General features: G+C 38.2%; 1 protein-coding gene across 1 annotated transcript; it reads right to left on the reverse strand.

Moving 5' to 3' along the window:
* Positions 1–795: 795 nt before the first annotated feature.
* Positions 796–26387, reverse strand: SELENOF (selenoprotein F). Its single transcript, XM_080348384.1, has 5 exons — positions 26309–26387; positions 23369–23536; positions 11988–12051; positions 4172–4221; positions 796–1801 (listed from the first exon to the last, which is right to left on the reverse strand). Exons 1-5 carry the CDS (start codon positions 26375–26377, stop codon positions 1670–1672), a joined length of 483 nt encoding a protein of 160 aa, XP_080204510.1. The 5' UTR covers positions 26378–26387; the 3' UTR covers positions 796–1669.
* Between the last annotated feature and the right edge of the window lie 112 nt (positions 26388–26499).

Genomic DNA, 26499 nt, shown 5'->3' on the forward strand with positions numbered 1-26499 from the left:
GAGCTGGGTCTCTTTAGTTTGGAGAAGAGGAGACTGAGGGGTGACCTTATTAATGCTTATAAATATATAAAGAGTGAGTGCCATGAGGATGGAGCCAGGCTCTTCTCGTTGGCAAACAATGATAGGACAAGGGGCAATGGGATCAAGCTGGAACACAAGAGGTTCCACTTAAATTTGAGAAAAAACTTCTTCTCAGTGAGGGTGACAGACACTGGAACAGGCTCCCCAGGGGGGTTGTGGAGTCTCCTTCTCTGGAGACATTCAAGACCCACCTGGACATGTTCCTGTGCAACCTCACTTAGGCGTTCCTGCTCCAGCAGGGAGATTGGACTAGATGATCTTTTGAGGTCCCTTCCAATCCAGAACATACTGTGATACTGTGAAAAGCAGAGAATAAGAGTGAGAGAGACATCAATGGGGATCATGTCATGAGACCAAGCTGTATGCACCTTCTCAGAGTTTATAAGGATATTTCAGGAATAAAAACTCAGGAGCCTATGCCTAAAGAATCACCTTAGTATATTACTTCTGATAATTTAGTGTAGTAGGAGTCCCAAGTTTATTGTTCTGCTATGAAGCTGATGATTTTTTTCTCAAAAGCTGGGAATAAAATCTGTGAGTTGTAGAGAATTTTCTTGAGATTTAAAGCTATATATGAAGAGAAAAACTGAGTACCCATTCAGGCCATAGCATAACACCCATCCAAACAAAATCTGTTGTGCATTAAGTAGTTAAATGGAACACTCATTTGCTAATTAGACTTCAGAAAAAAAACCCAACAACACGTTATTCTTGCTTTTACCATATTTATTCACTCTAAGTGGAAAAAAACCTGACAAGTCATAATGGTTTTGACTCATTACCATACATATCATCTATATTCCCTGTTCACATAAATCTCAGCCGACAAAGAAAAATAATACGCTTTAAAAGAACAGTTTATAAATTGATTTGATAAACAGAGTTCCTATAGACTTGTGAAAGCCAGAAGGAAAGGTTTTTCAAGACTTGTATCTCATGTTTTCTGAAGCAAAACACTTAATGTAAAGCACACTTGACATCTGACTTCCATACACCTCAGTGGTTTTCTATGTAGTCTTCACTAAAGTGTACTTACTAAATGTTTCACTGTACCAGAGCATGAGAGTTCCTCCTTCAGCTTCAAAACCTGTGAACTAGGTACTCACTGTAAACAATGCTTCTACAAAAAGGACAGTTCCAATACAAAAGAGAAGAGGGCATTAGCGGTCAAGTTTCTTTGGGAGAGAGTACATTGCTTTTGCTTCTGACTTTCTTATAAACAGCAGCAGACAAAAGCACGGTCATCATTCCACTTATTATTTGAAGCTCTTCAGTTTTAAGAGCATTTGTAAAAACAGGTCCAATTATAACAAACTGATATTTACATAATTAACTTTGAAATAAAGCATTTTGTTAGTGATAAATGCATTAAGAGCTGGAATATATTAAGATGAGCCATTCTGTTTGTCAACTTGTCAGATACGCATGCTGAAGCTTCCTCCTCTAATTACAAGATGTTCAGTACAGCACAACAGATATTTTAAAATTAATATAGAAGCTGGAATGATTTTTTTAAATCGTAGCACACTACATGTGAGGAGATTACCATGACAAAACATGAAAAGGAAAAAGGACTGAAAGCAATGGTTTATAGACGTTCTAACTTTTCACTTAAAAATTCTTCCACGCTATCTGTATTCCACTTGAGGATGCTCAGTTCTTCTGCAATGTTCCCATTGTCATCCAGCAGCTTTAGTACAGGGTCAGAACCACGCACATACTGCAGGAAACAAAATAGATCAGTTACCTTGGGTGGGAAATGCATTGTCCATATTAAGACTTCTCTTCCCAGCTGATTTACATCAGTTAAAAATATGTCAAAGCAAGAAAAGTAAAGAGAGTGATGCTATGCAGTATGAATATTTAAGAACAGAGCACTAAAAATCAGAGTATTCTGGGCAAATCTTGGCAATACAATTTGTGCTGTGTTCTAAGCTTTAAAAATCCAAAGTTTAGAACTCTTAAAAAACCCCCAGACAGACAAGGCTGGTTGTTCCTGACAATGCTTAATGCTATAAATATTTCAGCACGACATATTTTGTTCTGATTTTAAGAATTTCATTACTGGAGTGTTTAATAACAACATATTCTACTTTTCTTGAAGAATACAGATCTATAAAAAAACCAATTAGGCTTATGAGACCAGTTTTTCAGCTTGTTCTATGCTGCTACCTCCTCTCCTCCAATATTTTTTCACCTGCTGTCCAGATTCAAAGCAGCAGCTGTTCAAAGCTAGAGTCTGTGTGCATGTGTGTGTACAAAGGCAGGGCCGGCAGGAGGGCACACACTGTGCAGAAGCTGTAAAGGCAGAGGTGCTGCAGGGTGTAGGCTGCACCAGCAGCAGTTGGCCAGTGTTTGCAGCTCTGAAGCAGCTGCTTTCTTGCCTAGTCCTGAGGAATGAGGGTGGGAGAAAACAAGGGATAAGGGACAAAGACCCCTCATTTCATGGGAAATTAAAACACATTAAGAGCAGCAAATGCTTATCTTGAGATCCAGAACAGAGTTACTTGCCTTAAGTAAAACAGGTAGGAAACAGCTTCAGTTCAGACTCCTGACTTGCATTTAATGTCAAAGAGAGGAAAGTGGAGGAACAAGCCAAATGAGATTTTGTGTCTGTGTGCAAAACATCACTTGTTCTCCTTGGCCTACTACACAAGCAGGGCAGCAGTGCCATAAACCCAGCTTTGAACAATGGTATTCTACTTCAGCTGTTCTAAGTTACTGAAGTTGGATTTTTGAATTAAGCAGCTGAATGATTTTCCCCCCCCATTTTAGAAGTTTCCAGTCACTTTAACAGCTCAAAGTTCTCCTATCAATTTCTAATGTGATCACATTCCTTCCTGCTGTGTTGTATCTATGCCTACTAGGCTTTGCTGGTAACATAATGCTTTAATGCTTCTGAACACTCACTAAGTCACAAAATATGTAATGCAAATAAAAGCTTTAGCAGTATTAGAAGGCTCTAACCATTTAAGTTTATGGAAACATTTCCCCAGGAGTATTTTACTTTACCCTACTGAGCTAAGCTAGTTGATTTTACTTAATGAAGCCAGTGGCATCTCTAATCCATTTGCCAAAAGTCTGGGAAAATAAATACCATTTGCACTACATTTTTTTCTGGTAGCGCTCTGTACCAGTTGTAGTCTCGGCTGCTTTGGTGTTCAATACAGCTACAAAGTTTAAAATAAGAATGAAACAGCCAGACATGCAGAAGGAGAGGAAGCTTTTGAAAGAAATGAGAGGACACACAGATATGAATGCATGAGACAGGCAGGGGAAATCTGTTTTAGATGGAATCTGCTGCTGAGACGACAAATCACTTATTGCAACCATGCATAGCTATGAAGTGATTCCAGATGGTACCATTTGGTGAACAGGGATGGGAGCACAAGACGTGAGAATCAAGATGTATCTCTATGAAGTATGCTGGAAGTTCACACAGGATTTTAAGAGCAAGGTGAAGTCTTACACTAGATCTTGAAACCAAGGAATTGTTTGAGTTTAAGGCAGTGCAGTTTATGCAGTTTTACATATATGTAAGTCATAAGAAACACCATTCAGTACATGCATTTCTATAAAGCTGGATGTTTGAAGACTATGAAGAAAAACAGAGTCATAGAACATAGCACGGAAATTCTGAAAGGGAGGAGAAAAATCTAACAATCACTGAATGATTGGAAATGGCAGCTCCATCAGAAAATGAGGGGACAACAGGAAAGAAGAAAAGGAAACTATGGCAGAATAAGCTTGAGTAAATCCAAGATATCCACAGAGTAAAGACCTCACATTCCTTTGTCATCTGCTATTACGTATGGGTTCCAGTATATTTTTTCTTGGATTAAAAAAATAACAACAAAAAAACAACCCCAAACCCAAACAACAACAAAGAATTCGTACCAAACAGTTACTGAGCAATAACCCAATTAACACTAGCAGCAGTAACTTGTAAAGACTTATACTGGCAATGCAAAGATATGTCCTCTGCTACAGGATTACTTGATCAGCAGATAAGGAACAAGCCACAGAAGATTGTCTCCACCAAGCTTAATTCTTCCTAACATCTCAAATTAAAATTTAAGTTACTACTCACCTTGATTTGCAGTCCCCTGAAGAGTTTTGGCTTATCACTCCTGACAAAAGCTGCGGTTTGGAGAAAAGAAAGAAAGAGAATCAAACTCTTCTCCACTTGCATAAAGTAGATTTACATTCAAGCTAGTATTACCTGAATTATTTCTTTTGGAACGATGCTTTAGAAGGTATATTAAAGTTAAAATTCTTAATACCCTCACAAAATTCATACTACTAAGCCTACTGTGCCTAAGGAACACCCTCTTTTTGCCAGAATCCCAAACAAGCTTCATATCTGCCTGTTTTTTTCTCAAACACGAATTCAACTGTCTAAGTCAGTTTATCTGCATGTTCAAGTGCCAGTCTCCAGCAGACTGGCCCATATGCTGCTGCGATTCACAAATGTGAGGAAAAGTGTTAGCACGATCAAAATCTGGCTGAAGAGAAGGTTTGTGAGGGAGGCTGAATACAGCACAATCCACACAGGCTGCGGCGGTGTGGGGGAAAGGGCAGAGGGGAAACTGCGCAAAGAGGTGTTATTTGTGCAAATAAGATGGGTGATCTTGTGTTGCGGAGATATCTGAGGTTACATGTTGAAAACCAGCAAGGAAACAAGAACAGAAAACAAGAAGCTGCTATCTCATCTTCTCTTGACACTCCTAAAGGCAATCAGCTTGGAGGTGGACTCCACGTCATGTAGCTACATGAGAGAAGTTGAGGTCAGAGGTGAGCTGCTGCTGAACAGTTCTTCACTCGAGGCACAAACATTAACAGCAGCACAGTCCTGTGTCCCCACAGCACAACCCAGACCTTGTGTCAGCGTTAACTTTAAAAAGCAATGATGATATGAACTATTTCAGGACAAAGCATGAGCATAATCCCCTGCTTCCAAACACTTCTGCCTAATGAATGTCCGATTTCTAGAAGTATCTAAAATTTATTTAGAAAACAGCATAGTCTACATTCTTCCTCCTTACACTCAGGTAATGCTAAAGGCTGAATTTAGTATCTGTACTGCCATGAAGTGGATTCAGGACGCTCCTATAGCATGTCAGCAGGCTCCCCAGGGATGAACCCCGTCGTAAGGATTGACTCTTACAAAGGTACCAGCTGCATGTTAAAGCTGCTTTTTCAAGGTTAGGCAACAATGAATCTCTCACAAATTGCAGTGCATCCAGCTGGTGCATGGAGATGAGTGTAACCTCAGGACTCATGTTTCATACTGCCTCACAAAGCGCAGTGCTTTCCTCAGTAATTGTAAAGATGTCCCCTGGCATCTTTATACCTATCTTTATATTACTGGAGACAGTTACCTTAACACTTTTTCTCCGTATGTGTATATACAAAGTGGCATTTATTTTCTTCCTTCTTCCACTGTGCTCCCAATACACACCAAAATAATACACTTTGCCTGCCGCACCAGCCACTCCACAGGATAAACAAGTTGGAAAAATACCAATGTCCCAACGAGCTGCCAGATAAAATAGATCTGGGGTGTCAAACTCCTTTTCACCAGGGACCACATCAGCCTTGTGGCTGTAGAAGTAGTTACATTGATGCAGTCCTAAAATTACAATCAGCCCTCTGAAGGCAACCACAGGGCTGATGTGGTCCCTGGTGAAAAGGAGTTTGACACCCCTGTACTAGATCCTTGAAGAAGAAAATAAGGCTTGTTTTCGTTCTTTCTGTACAACTATACACTAATGTCATATTTTAACCTGTTCTTGTATAACAACTTCAAATAGCACTAAATAACCAGTAATTACTCACACACTGCAGTTCAATTCTGATTTAAACTCACAAAGACATAATTTTCAACTTCAGTGTCCTTGTGACCTGTTAATTGTCTTGGCCTCATCAACAGTAACAGGCAAAAAAGTAGCAAAGCTATTTCTTATTATTTGTTAAGTCCAAAGCACGTCAAACTATTTCATGGGGAAATTTTCAACATTTTTTTTCAATTGAAATGTAAAACTGTAATCAGTCTCTAGAGCTTTATATGGAAAGGAGGTTATGAGAAGCAGTCAGTACAGTGGGTAACTTTAATTGCAAAACTTAAGACAAACTGTAAGAGCATAGTAAAATGGATCACGTTTCAGAAGTAAATCTGAACTGTGGAACTCCACTGTAACAAAGAACAGCCTTTGGGGGTGAACTCAGGTTACAGCTCTTTAGGCTTGTGACAGGTGTGAGGATTTGTTACTCCAGTGACAGATGAAAGCCCATTTGGACATGAGTGGCTGTTCTCTGGCTCCAGTGCTGGACAGAACAAGCTTGCATAAAATGGGAAAAGAATTAGATGGAAGAAGAAAGTATTCTACAGGCAGTATTACATATTGCCACTTTAAAAGCAGCTATTACACACTTGTATCAATATCAAATGTCTAAATCTCCTGAAAGCTGAAGCACTACAGAGCATTTTTCCTGAAATTTTAGACAGGTGGAACAAAATGGGTTTCTGCTAATGGCATACTTGTTTCTAATGCTGATCACAGTGACTTTCTGCATTAGTCACTTGAATTCGCAATGCAACAATGAAAAACACTTACTGTACAGGTAGCTTAATTTGTATATTCTCAATTTTGGAAGCTAAAATGAGAAACTATTATACTGGCATGCATTAAAAATACAGGTTATCCCATCAAACACTTTTTTGTTTTCCCCTACATAATCATGCCCTAAATTGAATAAACAGCCTTTGAATGGAGTTGATGGGGTTGGGAGTCAGATGCAGCTACAGTGCACATTTTGGGACACGTGGCTACCACTTCTCACGCACTGTGGTGCACACACTCCACCCTCAGCACTGCCCAACACCTTCCCTCTGTACCCTCACATCAACACTGCTGCTTCCTGTCATCCTGTGTCTGAAGGCTACTTGCACATCTTTATGCCACTATTCAGTAGTTTGATGTTGAATACTAAAATCCTAGCTATCTCCCTGTTTTGGAGATTACACACTGCAGAGAAACATGCGCTTACATAATCCAGCCATGGGTGAGCATTTTCCACTTTGACTTCCACAAGATGAACCCTGAGCTTGGTGCTGTGACACTACGTTCCGCTGAATTAACCACCAGACTAGAAGTCAGAGCTGTTCTCCTGCCAGGTCTGCAACTGTCCTTTCACATAATGTTAAGGCAATCGCTTCACCTTATGCTCTTGTAAAACATGTGCCATAGCAAAGCATATGCCGTGTGTTGAAGGCGAGCCTGAGGTGAGCCTGCACAGCAGCCCTGGTTGCCACACCATCGGCCTCAGCTAACAGGTCAGGTCTGTACGGGTGTTGTAAAGCCTGACAGCCCCAAATGGTTTTGCAAAGAGAGGTAATACTGAGCAGTGATTCTGAAGACCTAAGAGCAGCCTCTGCCTATGAACACAGCAGAATGGAGTCACTTTGTTTTGATACGCAACACCTCTTTGTTCGGAGAAAGGCTGTGGAAACTAGTCTGTTGGAATTAAAGTCTAGAGGCCTACGTGGAGATTACTAAGGAATCTAAGAACCACTCATGCCCAAGCGGCAAGTGTGTGTATATGCCCGCACACCGGCGCTGTTCTCTCTGCGGTACACTAGGACGTACCATAAGAAAACATCCTGACCCAAAATGGACATGACGGCAGATCTCTCCAGGCAGAGCTGCACATCTACATGCTCTGTATAACTTCTTTCTAAACAGAGCTGACTAACTACTGTTATATATCAAGGGCATGATCCTGACTACCAAGGATATCTACATTCAGGAATATTCACATTATTTAGATTCCTGCTTTAGGAGCAAAGGTCTGCTGCTTGATCTGTAACTGAAAAAACGCAAAATGCTGTTGAGAAAAAATTAAAGCTATCTCTCAATACTTGAATGAGAGCCAATATACAATGGCAGTAAAATCTCACACCGTTTTCAAACAACTATACACACAGACAAATATTTTTAACCTTGTTTCTACAGGCATCAGAAGGATTATAATGGCCCCAAATGAGAAAGACCTGGAGGTGATTAAAAAACCTTACTCTCTCTGTTACATCAGTTGAAGATTCTAATGGCAGGAAAGCACAAGTCAGAACTAGTCAAATCTTCGGCACAAGGTCAGCAATACATTTTTACTGCACAATTTTTCCTCCTGGTAAGCTACAGCATGTCTGCTAGTAAGAATCTAATGCCATTAGGTATCTGTCAGCAATAGAAAAGTCCACTTGTTCAAACTTCTAATCCTTATGTTACTTAAAAAGCTGTTCTTTTACTTTATGTTTATTCCTTCGCTTACTATTCTAAAACTTGTGAAGACTACGTATGCCCATGGGGACTCATCCAGCTTTTTGAACTGGACATACCCTTATCTGTGTTATTATTTTCTAGTCAGCAGAAACCTTCAGCTTCTTCTGAACTCTTGATGCTGTGCACTGATACGCAGCTTCATGATGAGACACGTCTCATCCAAAATGCTGATTGTGCCCTGAAAAGCAGCCGCACACTTTCTTTTAAGGTGCCTATCTCCTCAGCTAGATATGAAGTATTCTTTTAGTTTGTATATCATCTGTTTATAAAAGATTATGGTAAAACCATGCGTGGCTCCCACTACTTTGTCCTAAATTTCTCACCAAGAGTTTTACTAATGTTTCTATTAATGTAAAATTTAAGGTTTCTAACTTCCTTTCACCAGTATTTAAGAATTACAGATGAAAATAACCATGAAATAAGCAATCTTACCTAAAAATACAATCCCATAACAAATTACATTTTAGTAGCTAAAAGAGTCCCCCCCTCACGCTTGCAGAACTTGGGCAATACAAGTGTTTACTGAGTCCGGAGTCAGAGGATCTAAGTAGCTGCAGACTGGACGAGTTCAAGGATTAAGGACCTTGTTTCTGTGACAGATTTACTGGGAGCACGTCTGTTCCTGAACTAGGAGAGTCACACATGGAGAGGTGAGAGCTATTCTATTAACGAACAAAAAGAACGCAGAGAAATATGAAAGAAATGTTCAATGAAAAAACACAGCCTAATTCAGTTTTTGTTAACCAAACGGGAAAGAATGCAAGAGTCGAGACATCATGATCTGCTATCTCATCATGAACAGAACACAGCTGTCACTGAAAAGTCAACTTGAAACAAATGGGCTACATTAATCACTGGCCCAGCTAATTTATCCTATTCCAGAGCCTTCGTTTTATGGATGCCACATCTTCTGTGTTACCTGGTATAATAAGATATTGCTTCATCTGTGAATCTTGTCACTTATGTTTTCCATGTTCTACTTTGATGGAGTGCTTTTAAATTATAAGTATCTAAAAAGACTTTTATACAGAATACTTTCAAAATATATGTAATATAGGCATTAATTTTACAGTACAGCATTTATAATGGAGCGATTTATTTTTAAGGGAAACGTAGCAGGAAAAATATTTCAGTACTGAACGTATTAAAGAGACTTAAAGAAATGTGCTATGTTACCTGACAGCACAAGAAGCTGTATTTGAGAAACAGAAGAGATACCCTTGGCCATATTCACAAAAGCATTTAGTAGTTTGTTATGATATTACAGAGTAACGTTCAGTTTAAGACTCAGATAATCCTGCTGAGGACTAGATTTTGTTCATCCTGTTGCTAAGGACTAGATTTTTTCATCACTTGTCACTTCTTTGCTTTCCCAGTATCTATAAATATAGTCCATATGTAATGCTTCTCACATTTCAGGCACACAGGTGTATTCAGCAACTATTTGTAGCTAAAAATTATATAACCAGTAATTTCGATACAGAAGGACCATAGAAGACCGCACTTAGTAGCCATGAGAAACACAGTTTTTTTCAACTGTGTAACTTCCTTACTGTGTATCTTTTACAAACCTTTATTAATTCAACAGATTTTAATCCTTATATATATATTTTTTATATATTTATATATTTATCCTAGTATATATATATATATTTTAAGATGTGAATCTGATTATAAAAAACCCCACTTGGTCAAATAAGACATAATCCAGAAGAAGTCCGTGACAAATCAGGTCTGTGGGAGTAAGCCAAGTGACAAACCAGTTTACATGGGTACTTAAAGACTTCATAGCCGGATAGAGAAGTTAACATGTACTGATCCAAGTAATTCTAATACATACAGAGTCCTCCAATTAGTGGTGCCACTTTGTGTATATTCTGAAACAAACAAACAAACCAAACCAAACCCAACCCAACGAAATCCTGGCAGAAGCTATGGGAAAGGAATCTGAGTTATTTGCAATGGGACATTGTCAATGACAGGCGGCACAGTTCAGTGAAGCCTACAAAGACAATGCTTCAAAAGCGACAGCATGACCTTCAGGCAACCGAACTTCCCCAGCAAACATCCAAGTGAAAAGCTGAAAGAAAAACACTTCTTGAATTTTAATATCTTCAGATGAAGACATTACATACTGTTTCTGGTAGAAGTTTAAAATCAAGGGAAAAATCTAAGTAAAAAGATTCGGAGATTAATACTAACATGAGGACAAACACCGGCTGGAAGAATCTGCTCTATTGCTTTTTAAAAATTCTAAATATGCTCTTAAAATGTATCCCATCTTCTAACTTGTTCTAAAACCCTAGCAGAAAATTCGGTCAAGATAAATTTAGATTCGGTAACAGCAGAAACTGGTGATGAAAATGCAAAAGAGATCTTTCAGTGCACTAGTCAGCCCTTTTTTTCTTGTTACTGTACCAAAGAAGAACTGGTAGTCAAAACTGAGAACTTACTGAAGACGACTGTAATTTATTCAGTCATTTTAAGAAACAAGCCATATGACTAATAGAATGCAAATATTTGAGCAGATTTAGATAACTAAGAATTGCAATGAATTTTCAGTTTTCCCCTTTTGTCCTATGGAATGTGTTTAAGGGTGTGCACACAGCAGAAACTGAGGCCATAATGCAGGCTGGAGTCAGGCTGACAGGCTGACCTTTTCCTTCAAACCTACAGGTCAAAGAGCACTTAACGTACAAATTCACAACCATAGAGAAGCTGAGTGAATGTGCAACAACGGTTGGGAATGTGTTTACATTTGCTAAATTTGAGTGGTCACGGAGATAATATGGACTCCTGTGCTACCAAAGTTAATCTCCTCATGCCCCTGAAACAAGACGAGTCATTTAAACAGTTCTTGGTTTGGCATTTTACACAGTGGGAAAGAGAAAATAGCTTCGCTCTGGTATTGCAGTCAATTGACTGAACTGTGTGCAGGTAGAGGTGGCAGGAGGGGTGTAAAGCAGCATAACCTGTTAAAAAATATTGTATTTTTTTACCTTTTTGTCAATCAGCCTTCAAACAGGGAGGTATTAACGCTGACCATGGTAGATAGAGAGGTGCTGTTTAAGCAATTTTATGTCTAAAGCTACGTTAACCTTTCTTCTCTATGTCCACCTATGTCCCAAGTACAGTATTAGGCTCTTCATCACAGAGAAACAAACACCAAGCATTGCTATCACCTAAGATCTTCCCCCATTTGTAAGAAAATTCCAGTACGAAATTTCTCAGAGATGTTTTTCTCGAAGCTTCCTCCCACCACACGCTGATGGAACTGATCTGCCTCTTACACCACTGCATTCCGTTTGCTTTAGTTGACTGTCATTATTCACTGACAAAACAATTATACTGCAGGATCTATGAAAAGAAAGCAGTTCCATAAGTGCACAATGTAATTTCTTTATCAATTACCGGAGACCAGTTCTATGAGTCTCACGTCAATGCAACTTTCCTGATATAATATACAAAATTTATGACTACTTGTAGTAGTACTTAAAAAGCACATTTTGTCATTCGTCTGTGACAGAATTTCATATTTGAAAGAATAGTGGTGGCTTTACTTACCCTGGACTTGAGGGAACCTTCCTAATTTTCATCCACATACCTCTAGGACAGCTCCTGCATAAAGCTGTAATAACAAACAGAAGTTGCTAATGATACCAAAAATCAAAATTACTAGTTTACTTATGGCTGGACTATTTTTCTTTGAGGAGACAATATGCTATTGAGTCAATGGGAACTACAGACAAATGAGATCCTAAATAGAATTGCAATTCCAGATCTGTCTCAGATTTATGCAACAACCAACCTTCACTCAAGATACATGATAATTTCCATTCATTATATTAAAAATGGAAAAAGGGGAAAAAGAAAATCACCTGAGATATACTGTTAGAAGCAAAGCTTCATTAAAAAAAATGCAATCAGACATGTTATAATGGGAATTATGGACTCGTAATAGGAAAGCTTTATTTCTTCCTCCCCAAAGATACTAAGAAAGTCTCATTATGTGAAATTTTAGTTTCGATTTTAAACCTAACTTGGACAGTGAAATACTGTTTATAATAAAGATAAGGCAGTGAGCTTAGACTTCTCATTTGGGCTAACTATTAGTAGTTTATTGCAGTTCATTGTGATTGCAGAAAGAGGACAGATAACGTTAGCGGGCCTTAGCTGAAGTGATGTACAGAGGCTGGGCCAACTTTGCCGTCAATCACTTCTATCAGCTATGCAAGCTACTCAATGTTCTTCAAGCAAAGTATAAGTTCATTTCAATTTGATGCAGTATCTAAATAAAAAAACCTACTGATCATGTATACTGGCACATGTTTTTAAAATTTTGGGGTTTTTTTGGCAACATGCAATTGATTCTATAGTTTGCTAAATTTTAAATATAAATTAACAATGGATATTTCTGGTTACTAAGATAGAACTTCACACTGTAAAGCTGACACATAATTGTCAATACTGTACACCAAATCATGTCCTTCTAATCCTGAAACCCCACTGTTTATAGAGAAGCTGACAGAATAAGCTTCACTTAAATTTTTTTAATTCAATTAATTATTTCTATGAACAATTAAGACCTCTGCTTTCATTTTCTTTTAGACAGTGTCTCCATGCGCAAGTCAGGACATGGGAAAATAGAACCTTACTGAAATGAAGTAAATTCACATTTCACTTAAAATATGAACTGTGCATACATGTAATGAAAAATAAGCTTTTCCTATGAAATGTCATGAGTGCTAACCATTCTGAAAAAGGAGTGACAAGTCACCAAAGCAAAGCACACCTGATACAACAGGAACCTCAAAGACAGTGTGAGTAACACTGTGACACCTCTGTAGTCATTATAGAGAGCCAGTAATGCATCTTCACTTCGGAATATGAACCTTCCGAATTCAGGTCCAACTAATAGTTTCCTAAAAACTATGAACTGGAACACAGAAAATGCTCTAATAATTTGCTGGAAAATGACGATTTCTTTCCTGACACGAACTAATCAGTAATCACGACTTCCGCAGGAAACAGAACTAAAAATGTCACATTACATTATCTGTTCAGAACAACATCTCAGAAATTTGCTTAACTACATTTACATTTTCAACTAGACATTTAAGATAAAGACTAAGATTTGATTGTTAAAACCCAGAACTGCTGTGAAACAATACTCAAGAGATCAAATACACCAGATTTTTTTAAAGCTCTTTTTCAGCACCCAAAGAAGATTTTAATTAAAAAAAGACACTGATAAACAGCTCAGATACTCACTTACATAATTAAAGTTCCTCTGGACTTAAAACATGAAATAATTACAAAGATGGAAGAAACGTGGAATAGTGAGATTATAAACTTCACTTTTTTTTCTATTCATTATTCTATAAAAAACATTCAATGACAATTCTATCAGCAATCCTAGATTTAGATATCAGTGTGCACACTCACTCATACACTGAACATTTAGACTGGTTGGCTGATATGGACACTTACCTTCATTTTTCTTTCAGTATAAAGCAGCAGACAAAGGAGTAAATCACTTTTTTCTATTAGTTAACCAGTTACTTTATATATGTGTGTAAAGAACTAAGCACATCCAAATTCAGGACAACAGTAAACCCAACATTTTTCAATTCTCATTCCTGTAAATAATTCCTACAGTTTATTTTTTTCCTGTTCAACAGGGATTTCTATGGAACAAGATCACTGCAGGAATCAAAAATACGTAAGATTTCTTGTAATTACAAAGCACTGCTAGGAAATATCTGATGGAAGTAAAGTTTAACAAAGGAAACAGCTCAGTTGTTGATGTCTATATTTTGAGCTTATAACTCTGCCATAATTGAAGCCCAGCTGTGCTGGTACAAAAAAGTTGAGATTCCTGCTGGGACAAACAGCTGCTCTCTAGATGGCCAGACTAGAAAAAATGAAAAATCAATCGGCTTCATTTATAACTCTAAACAAAGGTGTCTTTTGCAAGAAACACAGGTTTATTTGCATCTCTGAGCCCACAACAAAAGCAGACTTGTTACTATCCACTGCTGCCACCAGCCCATCGCGGCCAGAGCAGATCTCCCCAGAGCGCCCGTGAAGGCGCCCACTGTGTCCAGGCATCACTGGGAATGACTGGGAGCGCTCGGTGTGCGGGCACACCAACGTGACCACTCCGTTCCTTACACAATGCTTAACTCATACGTTAGTTCATTTTAAAATAATGCTCCACTTGTTTTAGCGCCCATCAAAATGAGTTTAGTACTACATGCAATGAAATAAAGACTCTTTAAACTACTACTAGTGTCCATTTTACCATCCGAAGCTGTTAGGATTTCCAGGCTGATTCATGTCTGCGTCTATAAAAATAACTCAGCTTTTTCAAAAGCATTCTAATAGTACGCTCTCTAAGCCTAGTGTGATGAAATCTGAACTTCCCCCTGACCTTCTACGAAGCATCAACTTGAGTTAAATTTCATTCAAAAGCTTTTTGTAAGCACCCCAATGTCTTGTAATAGTTTTCAGCGATGTAATGAAGATGGCTCTTCACAACTGAGAGGGGGAAAACCACACTATCCGTCATGTCTGCTTTAATGATGAAGGAAAGTGGTAATTATAACACAATAAACAACCATTCACATAAGAATAGCGTTAGAAAATATGTATTGTAAAAATAATTATTCCAGGAATTAAAAAAAGGAACCTTAACTTAGGTGAAAGAAAGCATTTCACCTGTTACTAGGAAGGGAACTGAAGCAACGTCTGCAAAATTCCAGCGATGCTTCATTTAGAAATAAATACAGTATTCTTATCACAATTACTCATGGTGAAAACTGCAGAAGAAAAATGACATTCCTGCTATGAAGCCGCTATATAACTGTTAGTGTTTACAATCAAACAGGAATTCAGACCAAACCAAATGGAAAAAATGGCACTTAACAGAGATGGCTCCTTGATCATAGTAAAATGCTCTTAGATCAAAGCTGACAAAAAAAAGTTTTGCGAAATACAACAAATTATCCCTAATTTAACTTCTATGGCACCTATACTTTGCACACTAGTTTCTCTTTACTGACTAAGCCTGGCCCTGCACAGGCATTCTAGCATCATCATATCTGAAAACATGCAACAAAGCAAGTTGTTAAGCTAAAGCCACACCATGGTAAACAGCTATCTTACAGAATCTGGATTCTCTCCAGGATCTGTATATTTTCCTCTCCTAATATCAAACAGTTTAAAAAATAAGGGAAAGCTCTGAGAATAAGGAGTAAAACAACCTACGACTACTGCTAAAACTCTGTTATTTTCACTTGCCTCAGGTACAAGACAACCTTCCACTAAATATTTACCAACAACTCATCTCTTTCCAATACAAATAATTCTTGTTTTTTTGAAATTCAATGTATTTTTGATTCCATATTACTATATAAGCAGATCTGCCAAAGAAACCTCATCCCCCATCAACTCACACTAGTGTTTTACTTCAAAGAAAAGTTGCTAAAATACAGATATTATTCTTATGGGTCAAAGTTGCTCGGTGTGTGCAAATTGGTATTTTTTTATAATAGGGTGAAAGGCATGCAAATTATTTTTTTGTGTGTTCCACCCACCCAGGAAGCAAAAAAAAACATATTAAAAATTGATATTTGTTCTTCTGATAAATGAAGTCACATAAAGTAAAGAGATTTGGGTGCAAGTTTCTTCTGCAATTTCCTAAACGCTTACAGCTACCAATTCATTACTTTTCCTACAAAACTAGATTAGTTAAAATAGAGGAATATACACTGAGATACAAACTATAAAATATTTTCTCTTCTATGGGGGAGAGAATTCAGTGTATTTGTATGGACACAAGTTTTCAAAACCTCTCTAGTCTTGCCCTTCTCTGGCGACAGAAAATGAGCAAGAACGTGTGGGTTACCAGGGAGCAGGCAGAGGCCTCCCTGCCGGGCACATTATGAATTACTGGTCTGTAATGCAGAAAGCCAATAAAGTCATTGCTATACACACACATCATTCCAAACTGATGTCATCAGTAAATTTAGTAACATAGAAACTGCTCCCATTCACAAGTCATTGTCCTGTGAAGGGAGATGCCCAACTCTAATTTAGAATTTGTGCCATAGCGCTATTCCTGTGATTAGTGCAATGTATTACAGGCAAATTCCTCTGAACAAAGCTCAGAATCTAAGCTCTCACCCATTTGCAGGGAAGGAAATTCCAAATTAATATAAGGGTGAAAAAAAGAGTCACAATGAAGGTGTTTAAGCACTGAAACAATTTACTAAGAAAGGTAATAGAATCTGTATCCGCGGAAATCTTCAAAACTTTTGAGTTCTGCTTTGAGTAGACGACTCAACTTTTTATTCTGTAAGTACATTACACAGTTGTGTGTTACTATTGCAATCTTCAGCATGCAGAAAATGTGTCATCTAAGTGTTTAATTTTTGGTGTGAAACAATCTCCTCCAAGCAGTATTATGTAAACTTTTTTGCTCTTTACCTACAACCACCACTAAAAAGCTCCCAAACAACTTCTGCTCTTGGCAGACTATTTTTGTTAACTTTGCTCTCTGAAATGGTTTGGTGCAAGGTTGGATCTGGCACAAGAGTGAGAGAGAAAAATGCAGAAGCAGAGCAACCACCAGCTTTAGAGCTCTGGAGCTGCAGCGTGGAGCAGGGGGTGTGAATGGCCACTTTAGGGGAGTGGGAGTGAGTGGAATAGAGAAGGGGGGCAGAAAAAAGGGCTCCTATGTACATGGATCTAGTGGATAGAATTATGTAAGCAAAACAGCAGAGAGAGAAAGTTAACAGTTCAAGTTCCAATTCTGGAATATACTGTTGGATTAAGTTTGCCATCTAACCATCTACTTTAACTCTAGAAGTAGAATCTCTGAACATCTCTTTATTCTCCAGAATGTGCTTTATTTAAAAAGAAAGCATCTTAGAAGAGTTGCAAAGAAAACATTGAGAACAAAACTCATCAACTATTTATTTCATTTAAGTAATTTGGAGACTTCATACTTTTTGAAGTTGTTTCAACAAATGTAGAGTCAAAGTCCCAGTATTTTATCCAGATGTATATTCGGATGAAGGAAGTCAGACTTAATGAGATAAACCTATTCCATGCACCAGCACAGGTGCACATCAACAATTTTAACTCATATTTAGTAAGTTCACAGTTATAATTTCCCTAATCTTTTATTTTTCACTGATAAGACTAGAAAGAGGTCTTCCATAGGTAAGGCTTGCCCTGCTACACACAGATAATGTATTTTTATCTTGGTTTATCTGACAGAGATGAACCTTTGGTGAATCTGATCCAACCAAAAGACAGTAAATTTCTGTCTTAGGCATTGAGTAGCTATCTGCACCTTCCTTATCCAGGGCCACTGCTTGTCAACATTCATTTTCATTGCTGATAACATCATGTACACTAAGAAGGGAAGGAGTGTCTATGGTAAAGTTTGTGAGAAGGACATTTTTAGTACAAGGAATAGCTGTGCATAATATTCTGAAGCAACAGTGCTCTGACAAGAGACCTTCTCAATTAGAGGAGCTGTCATCATCTCAATTCCCCAACTTCCCTATCGCTATTCCCCATAAAGTTATTCTTCTGTGAGCTGTATGGGACACTTTTTAGTGGAAAGCAAACTTTGAAGGGAGGTCATTTGACATGTTAGCCCTAATTACAGAGTTCTGATTATTTACTGTTAAATTAAATATGCTGTCATTGAATCGTGCTATTTTTAAAAGTCACACTTGGTAAAAACACTGAACATGAACCATCTTTCAGTAGCACGTTAGAAATCATTAGAGCTATGTAAAAGCACAATTTGATTTTTATGAAGTAGGCAAAGGATTTTATAGAACACATCAAAAGAGAAAAATCTGGGGTTTATGAGAAACAGCAACAAGTAATCTAAAATTCTAATCCATTTATACAAGTATCGATATGGTTTACACTTACATTACACCACTGAGATGTCAACGAATTCTAAGTCATTCTCTATTTTTACCCATCGAGTTGAAACAAACGACATGAGACTGTTTCATTGGAACTGTTCATATTAAGAGCCTCTGGCAGAACAAGCCAGCAGCCAACAGTAATTTTTGAGTGCAGCACTTTAATTAGTGAAATGAAAAGAAAAAAAAACCCCTGAAAAATGAAACTAAATTGGGTCACACAAAAGTAGCCTAAAGCATTAAAAGCATTTCAAGTTATTCTAGTTTCAGCAATTATTGTGAGTTTTGTAAACTATTTGGAGTTTTAAAAAGTTCGCCTGAACAAGAATGTTACCTTATTCCTCCTTGTAATTCATAACAGCACATGTAAAAAGGTGTAATTTTAAAAGAGCTTTCAATTTATTTTTTTTTATTAAAAGTAGCATGCAGTCATAATTACAATGGACAAGTTTATTACTAATATTACACTATTTATTTTATTTCCAGGAAGGGTCCCACACCAACACCATCAAAAGAACTGGTTTTAAGTTATGGTCAAACTACATCATAAGGAGAGTATAAGTATTATCTCTTAGGATTAAAACAACCCTTTCTTAGGAACAGTTTCTGCATACATGCAGAATGTTTAAAGGTCTTAGTAACAATTTTGTTGTGAGTGACAGATAAGGTAGACTACAGAAAACCAAATTTGTATAGGCATATTGTTCACCTTTCAGTGAAATTAAAAGTCATTTCTCTGCAGAACAGACCAAGCTGAACATTCACAGCTACTTATTACGTGGGCTAAATAAGCATAATACACTCTTCTTCTGTATATAGTCCCTCACCTCTATATTTTTGATCCACAAAAGCCTATCAGAAATAGTGTGTTACTTTGCAGAAACAGGTGGCCAATGTGGAAGACGGGGTCAGAGCCCAGGTTTCACTTTCAACAGACTATAAGTTCTATGGTTTTGCAGTGTTGAAACCAGCCAAATAATTCACATCTTAAAATGACTTCCTACAATTGCAAGGAAGCAAAACTCAGCTTGATGCCCTGAAAACATGGTATGATCTCCCTGCAGATATGTGAAAGTACCTGGTTAAGTACAACACCCGTTACAAGGTAACAGCCAGGGAATAGGTCCGCAACATGTCCAGCTGCCACAGCTTTTATCAGCCTCACTGCAACAAAGACACACTCACCCGACTGGCCGGTGGAAATGTGTTAATAAAACTCTAGGCAAGTTTCCTCTGCTGTGCTTTGACTTTTCTCCCCATTTCCCAGAGTATTTTAGTATGCATCCTTAGGACTTTCTCCCCAGTTGTTTCTCCGTTTTCAGCATTTTTCAAAATGTTGAGAAAACACAATACTTACTAAAGGTCACTGAATACCACTGTTTTCTAAATCTCATCCATTCTGTTTGTCTCGAGCTAATGGCATTATGTCCATAGACTTGTATTAAATTTCAAAGAGCAGTCATAAATACTGAAAATCATTGTAGGTTCAGGTAGGATGTAGAATGGTGATCTGAATGTAAAGCAACCTTAAGACGGGCTTTAAGATTTTTTTTTTTAAAAAGTAATAGCCAAAGTTTAAGCTGCACACATTTACTTCAGGTTAATATTTCATAGTATTTTCATGTCAAAATGTAAGGAAACTTCTGTATTTACTGGTGCAGGAAGTGCGTCAAGGTGAAAACCTTCCCTCTTGCAGCACAATAATCCATTTCAAGTTTCTGAAATACTTTAGTTATTTATATTGTTACACTTAGAACAAGTTTGGTGAAAAATAATCCTAATTCTCTCATTTTCCTAGTAATGCAGGGGCCAGATATTCCAATAAATTATTAAGCCATGCTTTGACAGCTTATAATATTTTGACAACCCTGAATATCTGTGCACAGGGAAGTTACTAAAAAATCTCAGGATTTTAGATGTTTTTGCTTGAATTTGCATAGTGGATTAGTTAATACCCATCTCTATGTAATTCTAACTATGAATATAGACTCCTGTATCCTTATGTTTGCCTTGCTTTACATTCAGAAATAGTGTACGACATACACATGTGATGTTACCCACGACAACCTGTCATCTAAACCATCTTCATGCCTCAAATTTCAGGCCAACTTTTGCTTACCCTTGATGTCACATTATCCCATTCACCAAACACCTTAACATTACAACATGACAAACACATGACAACAGATCTTTAAAACACTGAAGTTCAACATATCTTAGTCAGCAAAATATATCTCAAAGCTCTGTGTAGAAATATTGATGACTTTTAAGGGTTGTAGCAATCCTGCACAGTGCAACTGTGAAATACAATGCAAATTTCAATACAGAGTTGAGTCTTAAAATCAATTTGGATTTTGACACACATATATTGTTGAGATAAATCTAAGATTATAATACACAATTAATGGAGTATGCTTATAGCTACGTCTGAAATGATCACACAGCATAAGTGAAGCTGCAGATGGAGTGCAGCTATTTTCAGCTACTGCAAAATATGGACAATCTCTCCTGCTACTACAATTTCACGCACAGTTAGCTTCACCTCCATTTCATCCTTCTAGGTTTTATACACCAGCAGTACTCTGCATCTGACAGACTGAGGCTTAAAACTTGCAGCTGTCTAGAGCAACACTGTTGAAGCTAGCTCCTCAGTTAGTCTGAAAGTGAATAAAGAATCTCTAGAAGAGGTGAAAATAACCAAAATATGGGATTTTTTTTCATTTTGCCCACAGTACAATTATGAAGTAACTAAAATATTTCACTGGATAGGTGTCAACAGAAGTTAAGAGCAAGACAAACACTAGGTAACAAGAGCACCTCACAGCTGTTTTCCGCAATGTCAGTTCACAGAATACTGGACCAATAACAAGACCAGCATTAATAAACATCTTTCAAGGATAAGAAATAGTGGAGATCTATAAACATCTCATTTGAGGTTGCACTGATGCTATGCAGCACAAAGTATTTTCAGGACTGGGCATGTTTCACAGATTATTTGTGGAAAGTATCATAATCGCTCCTGTAATTCAAGCCGACACTTAACATGCTAGATCCAAATCACAAGTATCATCAGAATTAACTTTCTTCAAAAATGTCACAGAAGTAAGAAAAGATAAAATAAGACATATAATGAACGTTACTATAGCAGCAAATTGTTCGTATTTACTACAAAGCACAAGCAGAAAATGAAACTAGGTAAACCAACACTTATACATTAAAAAAAACCCAACTTGTAATATACAATCTCTCAGTTCCTATGAATATACAAGTTCTGGTTCACTGTGAGGGGATTTGTTGAACAACCTTGAAACCCCACCTATTTCACCATTATCCACATGGTAAAATACAGGTCTGATTCAGGATAAGCAGAAAAACATCTAGTGATTTAAATTCTGCTGTTTGATCCAACTTTTATTAATGCAATATTTACAATGCAAACTAAGTTATACCCTTGAGTAAATAACTGATAAATTGATAAAGACAGATTTTTTTCCCCCTTAGAAGTCACACTGACAGAAACGCAACATACCTCTTCCTGTTTATTTTTCCCCAAAAATGACAACAGAAATTATCCTGCTCCACAAGTTCTTATGCTATATTATACACACTGAGGCAAAACTGTAGGAATATTACCTGAATAGATAAAAGCACCCACCTCTTACGTGAGGCTTCCTGGCTGCTGCCACAACTGCTACCGGTTGTGCTGCACAACCACAGCACAGCTGGAGAGCCTTTCCTATTCTTCCATTCCCTCTTAGTACATTTAATCAGATTTTACTCTGAAACTTTTCAGCTTGTGTATGTATATGTATACATACATACATAAGAACTGGAACACTGTCCAGAGACAAACTTTCCTTTTAAGATTCATAAACTTGGCAATGAAAAAGTCTTAGATAGCAAGTCCCATAAGGATTGTACTGAAATATTACTGCAACCATGCTTTTGTCAATATAGGACACAGCACAATTTAGAGTCTTACCTCTTACCTTAATAGTCTCTCAATATTAATGAACTACTAATTATTAATTCCCTGCAAATGTCAAAAACTTGCTTCTTTATATTTAATATATTGTACCTAACACTGTAATCAGTGATTTTCTTTTTCAGAATTATAGGCTAAGGGTTTTTTTTTAATATTACGCTGAATTTAATTTGATAGGAGAAACTTGCTAGATTGCCTCTTTAATTTCATGTTGTCAGTTATTTAGCTGTCTCCTAGCCCTTAAAAATAATTTCAACACCTCTTCTTCTCCTTGAAGTCTCTACTTTCCTGATAACCGATTGGTCTTCAATGTACTCTGGAATTCTCTTAAATTACAACACATTTGAAAGCATGTATTCTTTTCAACAGCTCTGTAAAAATTCTTCATTGCTGACATACCTTAAGTGAGATATTTATTTACTTACTACAAAGGAAAGGTTTTGCCTTAGTGTAACTGACGGAAGCACAGCATGGGTTCTGAGCAAGATAATTCCTGATATTTCTAGCTGTTAGAACCTGGCTGTTCTCACTGGTGCAGAACAGAGTTGAGCAGCCCTGTTCCTGTTAGGTTCCTGCTGCTCAGCAGTTTACCTGACGGCTGCACCAGCTGTTTGTTCCCAGGGACTGAGCTGAACTACCCTGGACATTACACTGTGGGCCAATGGCCAAGCAATAGCTGCGATCATGAACACCAGTCTCTTTACTCTCTTTTGTTGCCCTTTCCAAATCCCATACATCGTTCCACTGAAAGCAGCTGGATGTAGTTCCCATTAGTCACTTCATGTTGGAGAAGGGCCGTCACAGAACCAAAGGTTTCCCTGCTCGTACAGGGATATTATTTTAGAGCAGCATGGCAAGTCTGCAGATCTACACGCTGTGTACATTGGACTATCAAAGAATTTTCCTCTTGAGATTATAATCCAGGCTCTCATGTATTTTTAAAATGAAGTTTCATAACAGTAACAATGTGTTAAATTATTCCACAAAGGACTTTGTCCAAAACCCACCTTTCTTGTTTCCAATTGAGCTTCTTCTTGGCAGCACTGCCTGCAGAATGGATCCAACTGATTCAGATTGAACTGTTCGAGAAGGTTGCAAGAACTGCATAGCAAGTTACTGGAGAAGCCCAGCTCTCTGCAAGCTTCTGATGACAACTGTGCTCCGTATGCACTTATCTGAAAATCAATACAATGTTATAATTTAGTATTAAATTAGTTGTTTAAGACAGGAAGATTTAAATGCTTTCATGATTAGGAAGAACAACTTAGTCTCTGTGACAGTTTCACAGTAATGCCTAATGGTCTGCCCAAAAGTGCAAAATACCACCTTATTTTGAAGAAGACTCTTAAACTAATAGTGAATTCTAGGCACTCATAATACATACATTTCAAGGTATCAGACCTGCCAAAATTAGTTTATATATACTTCTGACAACTCTATTGTTTTCCTATAGCTAGTTCCAAATTAAGAAAAAACCAAACATAATGAATCAGCTGAAATGCATATGGCTACAGCTCTCTAAAGCCTGCTCTTTCAAAACAATTTAAGTAAATTTCATATCAACAAAAACACACTTGGGAAATAAGTATAAGAGCTAAGCTTGGGAAAAGCACAACCAGGGAGTGATGAAACAGACCAAACTGCTCAACAAGGCATACAAGTAAGATTTTAATTTCATGCGCGCATTAATGTTACAGGAAAATCGCATACTAAACGTGGAAGCGTAGATGAAAACCTGCAATTCTGATCTAGTAGTAATACATTAAAAGCCGCAACTCAATTACACAGCTTCTATGTAAAACACCAGTTCTTTTTTTAATGAGCAGCAAAAACAATTTTGCCAACTATCCTAGCACTTAAATGATATTTGGGTTTTGTTTTCACATTCCCACTTTGCTTACACAGGGATTTCTCACACCCTGGTTTAACACCTTTCCTTCCAGCTGTATGCAGGGGAAGAGGGGGCGGGGAGCGGAAAGTGCGAGAGGAAATTAAGAAAGGAGAGTGAGCAGACTTTCCCAAATGCTTCTCAGTCTGGGTGAAAGACCTTGGGGAAAACCCATATCATCTAAAACACCAACAAAACAATCATCAAGCATCTCTGTGTCCAGAGACTGAGATGATACCAGCAAACTGGACTGGAAGATAACAGATCAAGACTTAGAAGAATTATGCTGGGCCAAACAGAAAAATAGAGAAGAAAAAGCAAGTTTGTCCCTCAACAAATCAGACTTCTTGTCACATCCACCCATCATTTAATGTACACAGCATAGCCAAGTCAGGTAGAGACAAAATCCATTTCTTCTCCTATAGTGGCCAACTTATAGCCAAAGATGTCACTAATGTGAGAGATAGGAAATGTTATAGATCAAGAATTGGTAGAAAATATATTATTCCATTATATTATATATATATGTAAATATATTATTCCATTTCTCTGTAGCTGCTAAAAAAAAAAAAAGGTAAAGCACGAACAGAAAAGTATAATGTACAGAAAATTATTCTGAAATTACTATTCCGTAAGGCAGAAAGCTATTTTTCATCTTCCTACAGGACACTGCTAAAGTAATTTCTATATATAACAGCAGGCAAGCAAAAATAGGACCCTATTCTACTGGAATAATCTATTATTAATCCTTTCTGAAGGATACTGGCAATAAGAAATATAACACCATCACAGTAATAGGGAAAATCTAAAGAGGATACCAAACACTGCCAAAGTTATATTTCAATTATTGTTCACTTATTAAATTAATGATGATGACAGTAGCCAAAACAGTTTTCTTGAACCTAGCTGCTTGCCACCCACCCCTCCTCCTTTTATGCTTTACTGTCACCTTTTCCTCACTTTAGAATCTGTTCACCTGGGAGCAAAAATGGTATTAATGACACTGTCATTTTGCTTCCTCCAGCGACACTCCTCACACCTTTTCCCAGCGGACCTCTACATCTACATATGTAAGGCAAATACTCTCCTGGTTTTGAGAGGGACTAACCAAAACACAGTGCACAAAAGCACATAAAGTCTCCAATATCAGTGAAGAAGTTCTGGTTACGAAACCACAGGCAGAGGGAATAGTAAAAAAAAAATAATAAAAATAGGAAACTAGCGCTCCCTCATATTTTTCCGCAATTTTTAGTACTGTAATTATTGTACTATCCTAAAATAATAAATACACTAATTATAATAAATGACAACATAGTTCTACCTACTTAGCCAGCAATGTGCCTCATTTCAGCAGCATGCTCTCCTTTAAAGCTTTGACTACAAGTACACATTACGTGACTGCTTTGCTTTCACATTAGTTTAATATATTAAAGCAAATTCAGCATCGATACAAATCGCTTTAGGAAGTACTTAGCAGTTAGTATAGTGAAACATTTGAAGAGGCCTTTTGTGCAGCCTCATGCCTCTGGAGCTCGGGTGGGTCAGAACTTTAAGGGCATGAGGTGCCCTAAGCCAGAGAAAGCTGAGCTGGTGGGACAGCCCTTCGCGATGAAGAAACCAAAAGCCACGCAGCTTCACTTTCCAAACCTGCTCTTAATTTTGTTACTATGGATAACCGGGGTCATGAAGATGGTAACAACAGGCAAGTCCCGTTAAAAGCGCTCGAGAAAGCCTATACGTTGTTGAAGGAGTCACAGCAGCAGCCGCTCTCGGCGCTGACCAGGGACCGCTGCTCCCGCAGTCTGGAGGAGCAGAGACAGCGACAAGGGCAGAAGCGTAGAACACCCTGCAACAGAGAGCGAAGAGGCGGCCGGGAAGACAGGAGCGGGACGAGGCACCAGCCGGCGCCCCAGGGCAGGGCAGGGCAGGGCCCGCTGCCCCCGCCTCCCGCTGCGGGCCACGTCTCACTCCCGCCCCACCCCCCCACACCCTCTCTGTCTCTCGGGAAGCCGCAGCCGCGCTCAGCCCCGAGCGCGAATTGCCCGGAGCGGCCGCTCACCGCCTGCAGCCCCAGCAGCAGCCAGAACCAGCACCGCCCCAGCGCCGTTAGCTCGGCTGCTGCAGCCATCTTGGTGCCAGAACACTCCTGCCAGCGTCGCCGGGAAGCCGCTGAAGGACCTCACCTTTGGCGGATGCCCGGCACACTGCCTGATGGGGGAGAGGGTAGACTGGCTCCCAGCCCCCGGCACC

The sequence above is a fragment of the Nesoenas mayeri genome, assembly GCF_963082525.1.
Source record: "Nesoenas mayeri genome assembly, chromosome: 8".
Taxonomy (NCBI): Eukaryota; Metazoa; Chordata; class Aves; order Columbiformes; family Columbidae; genus Nesoenas; species Nesoenas mayeri.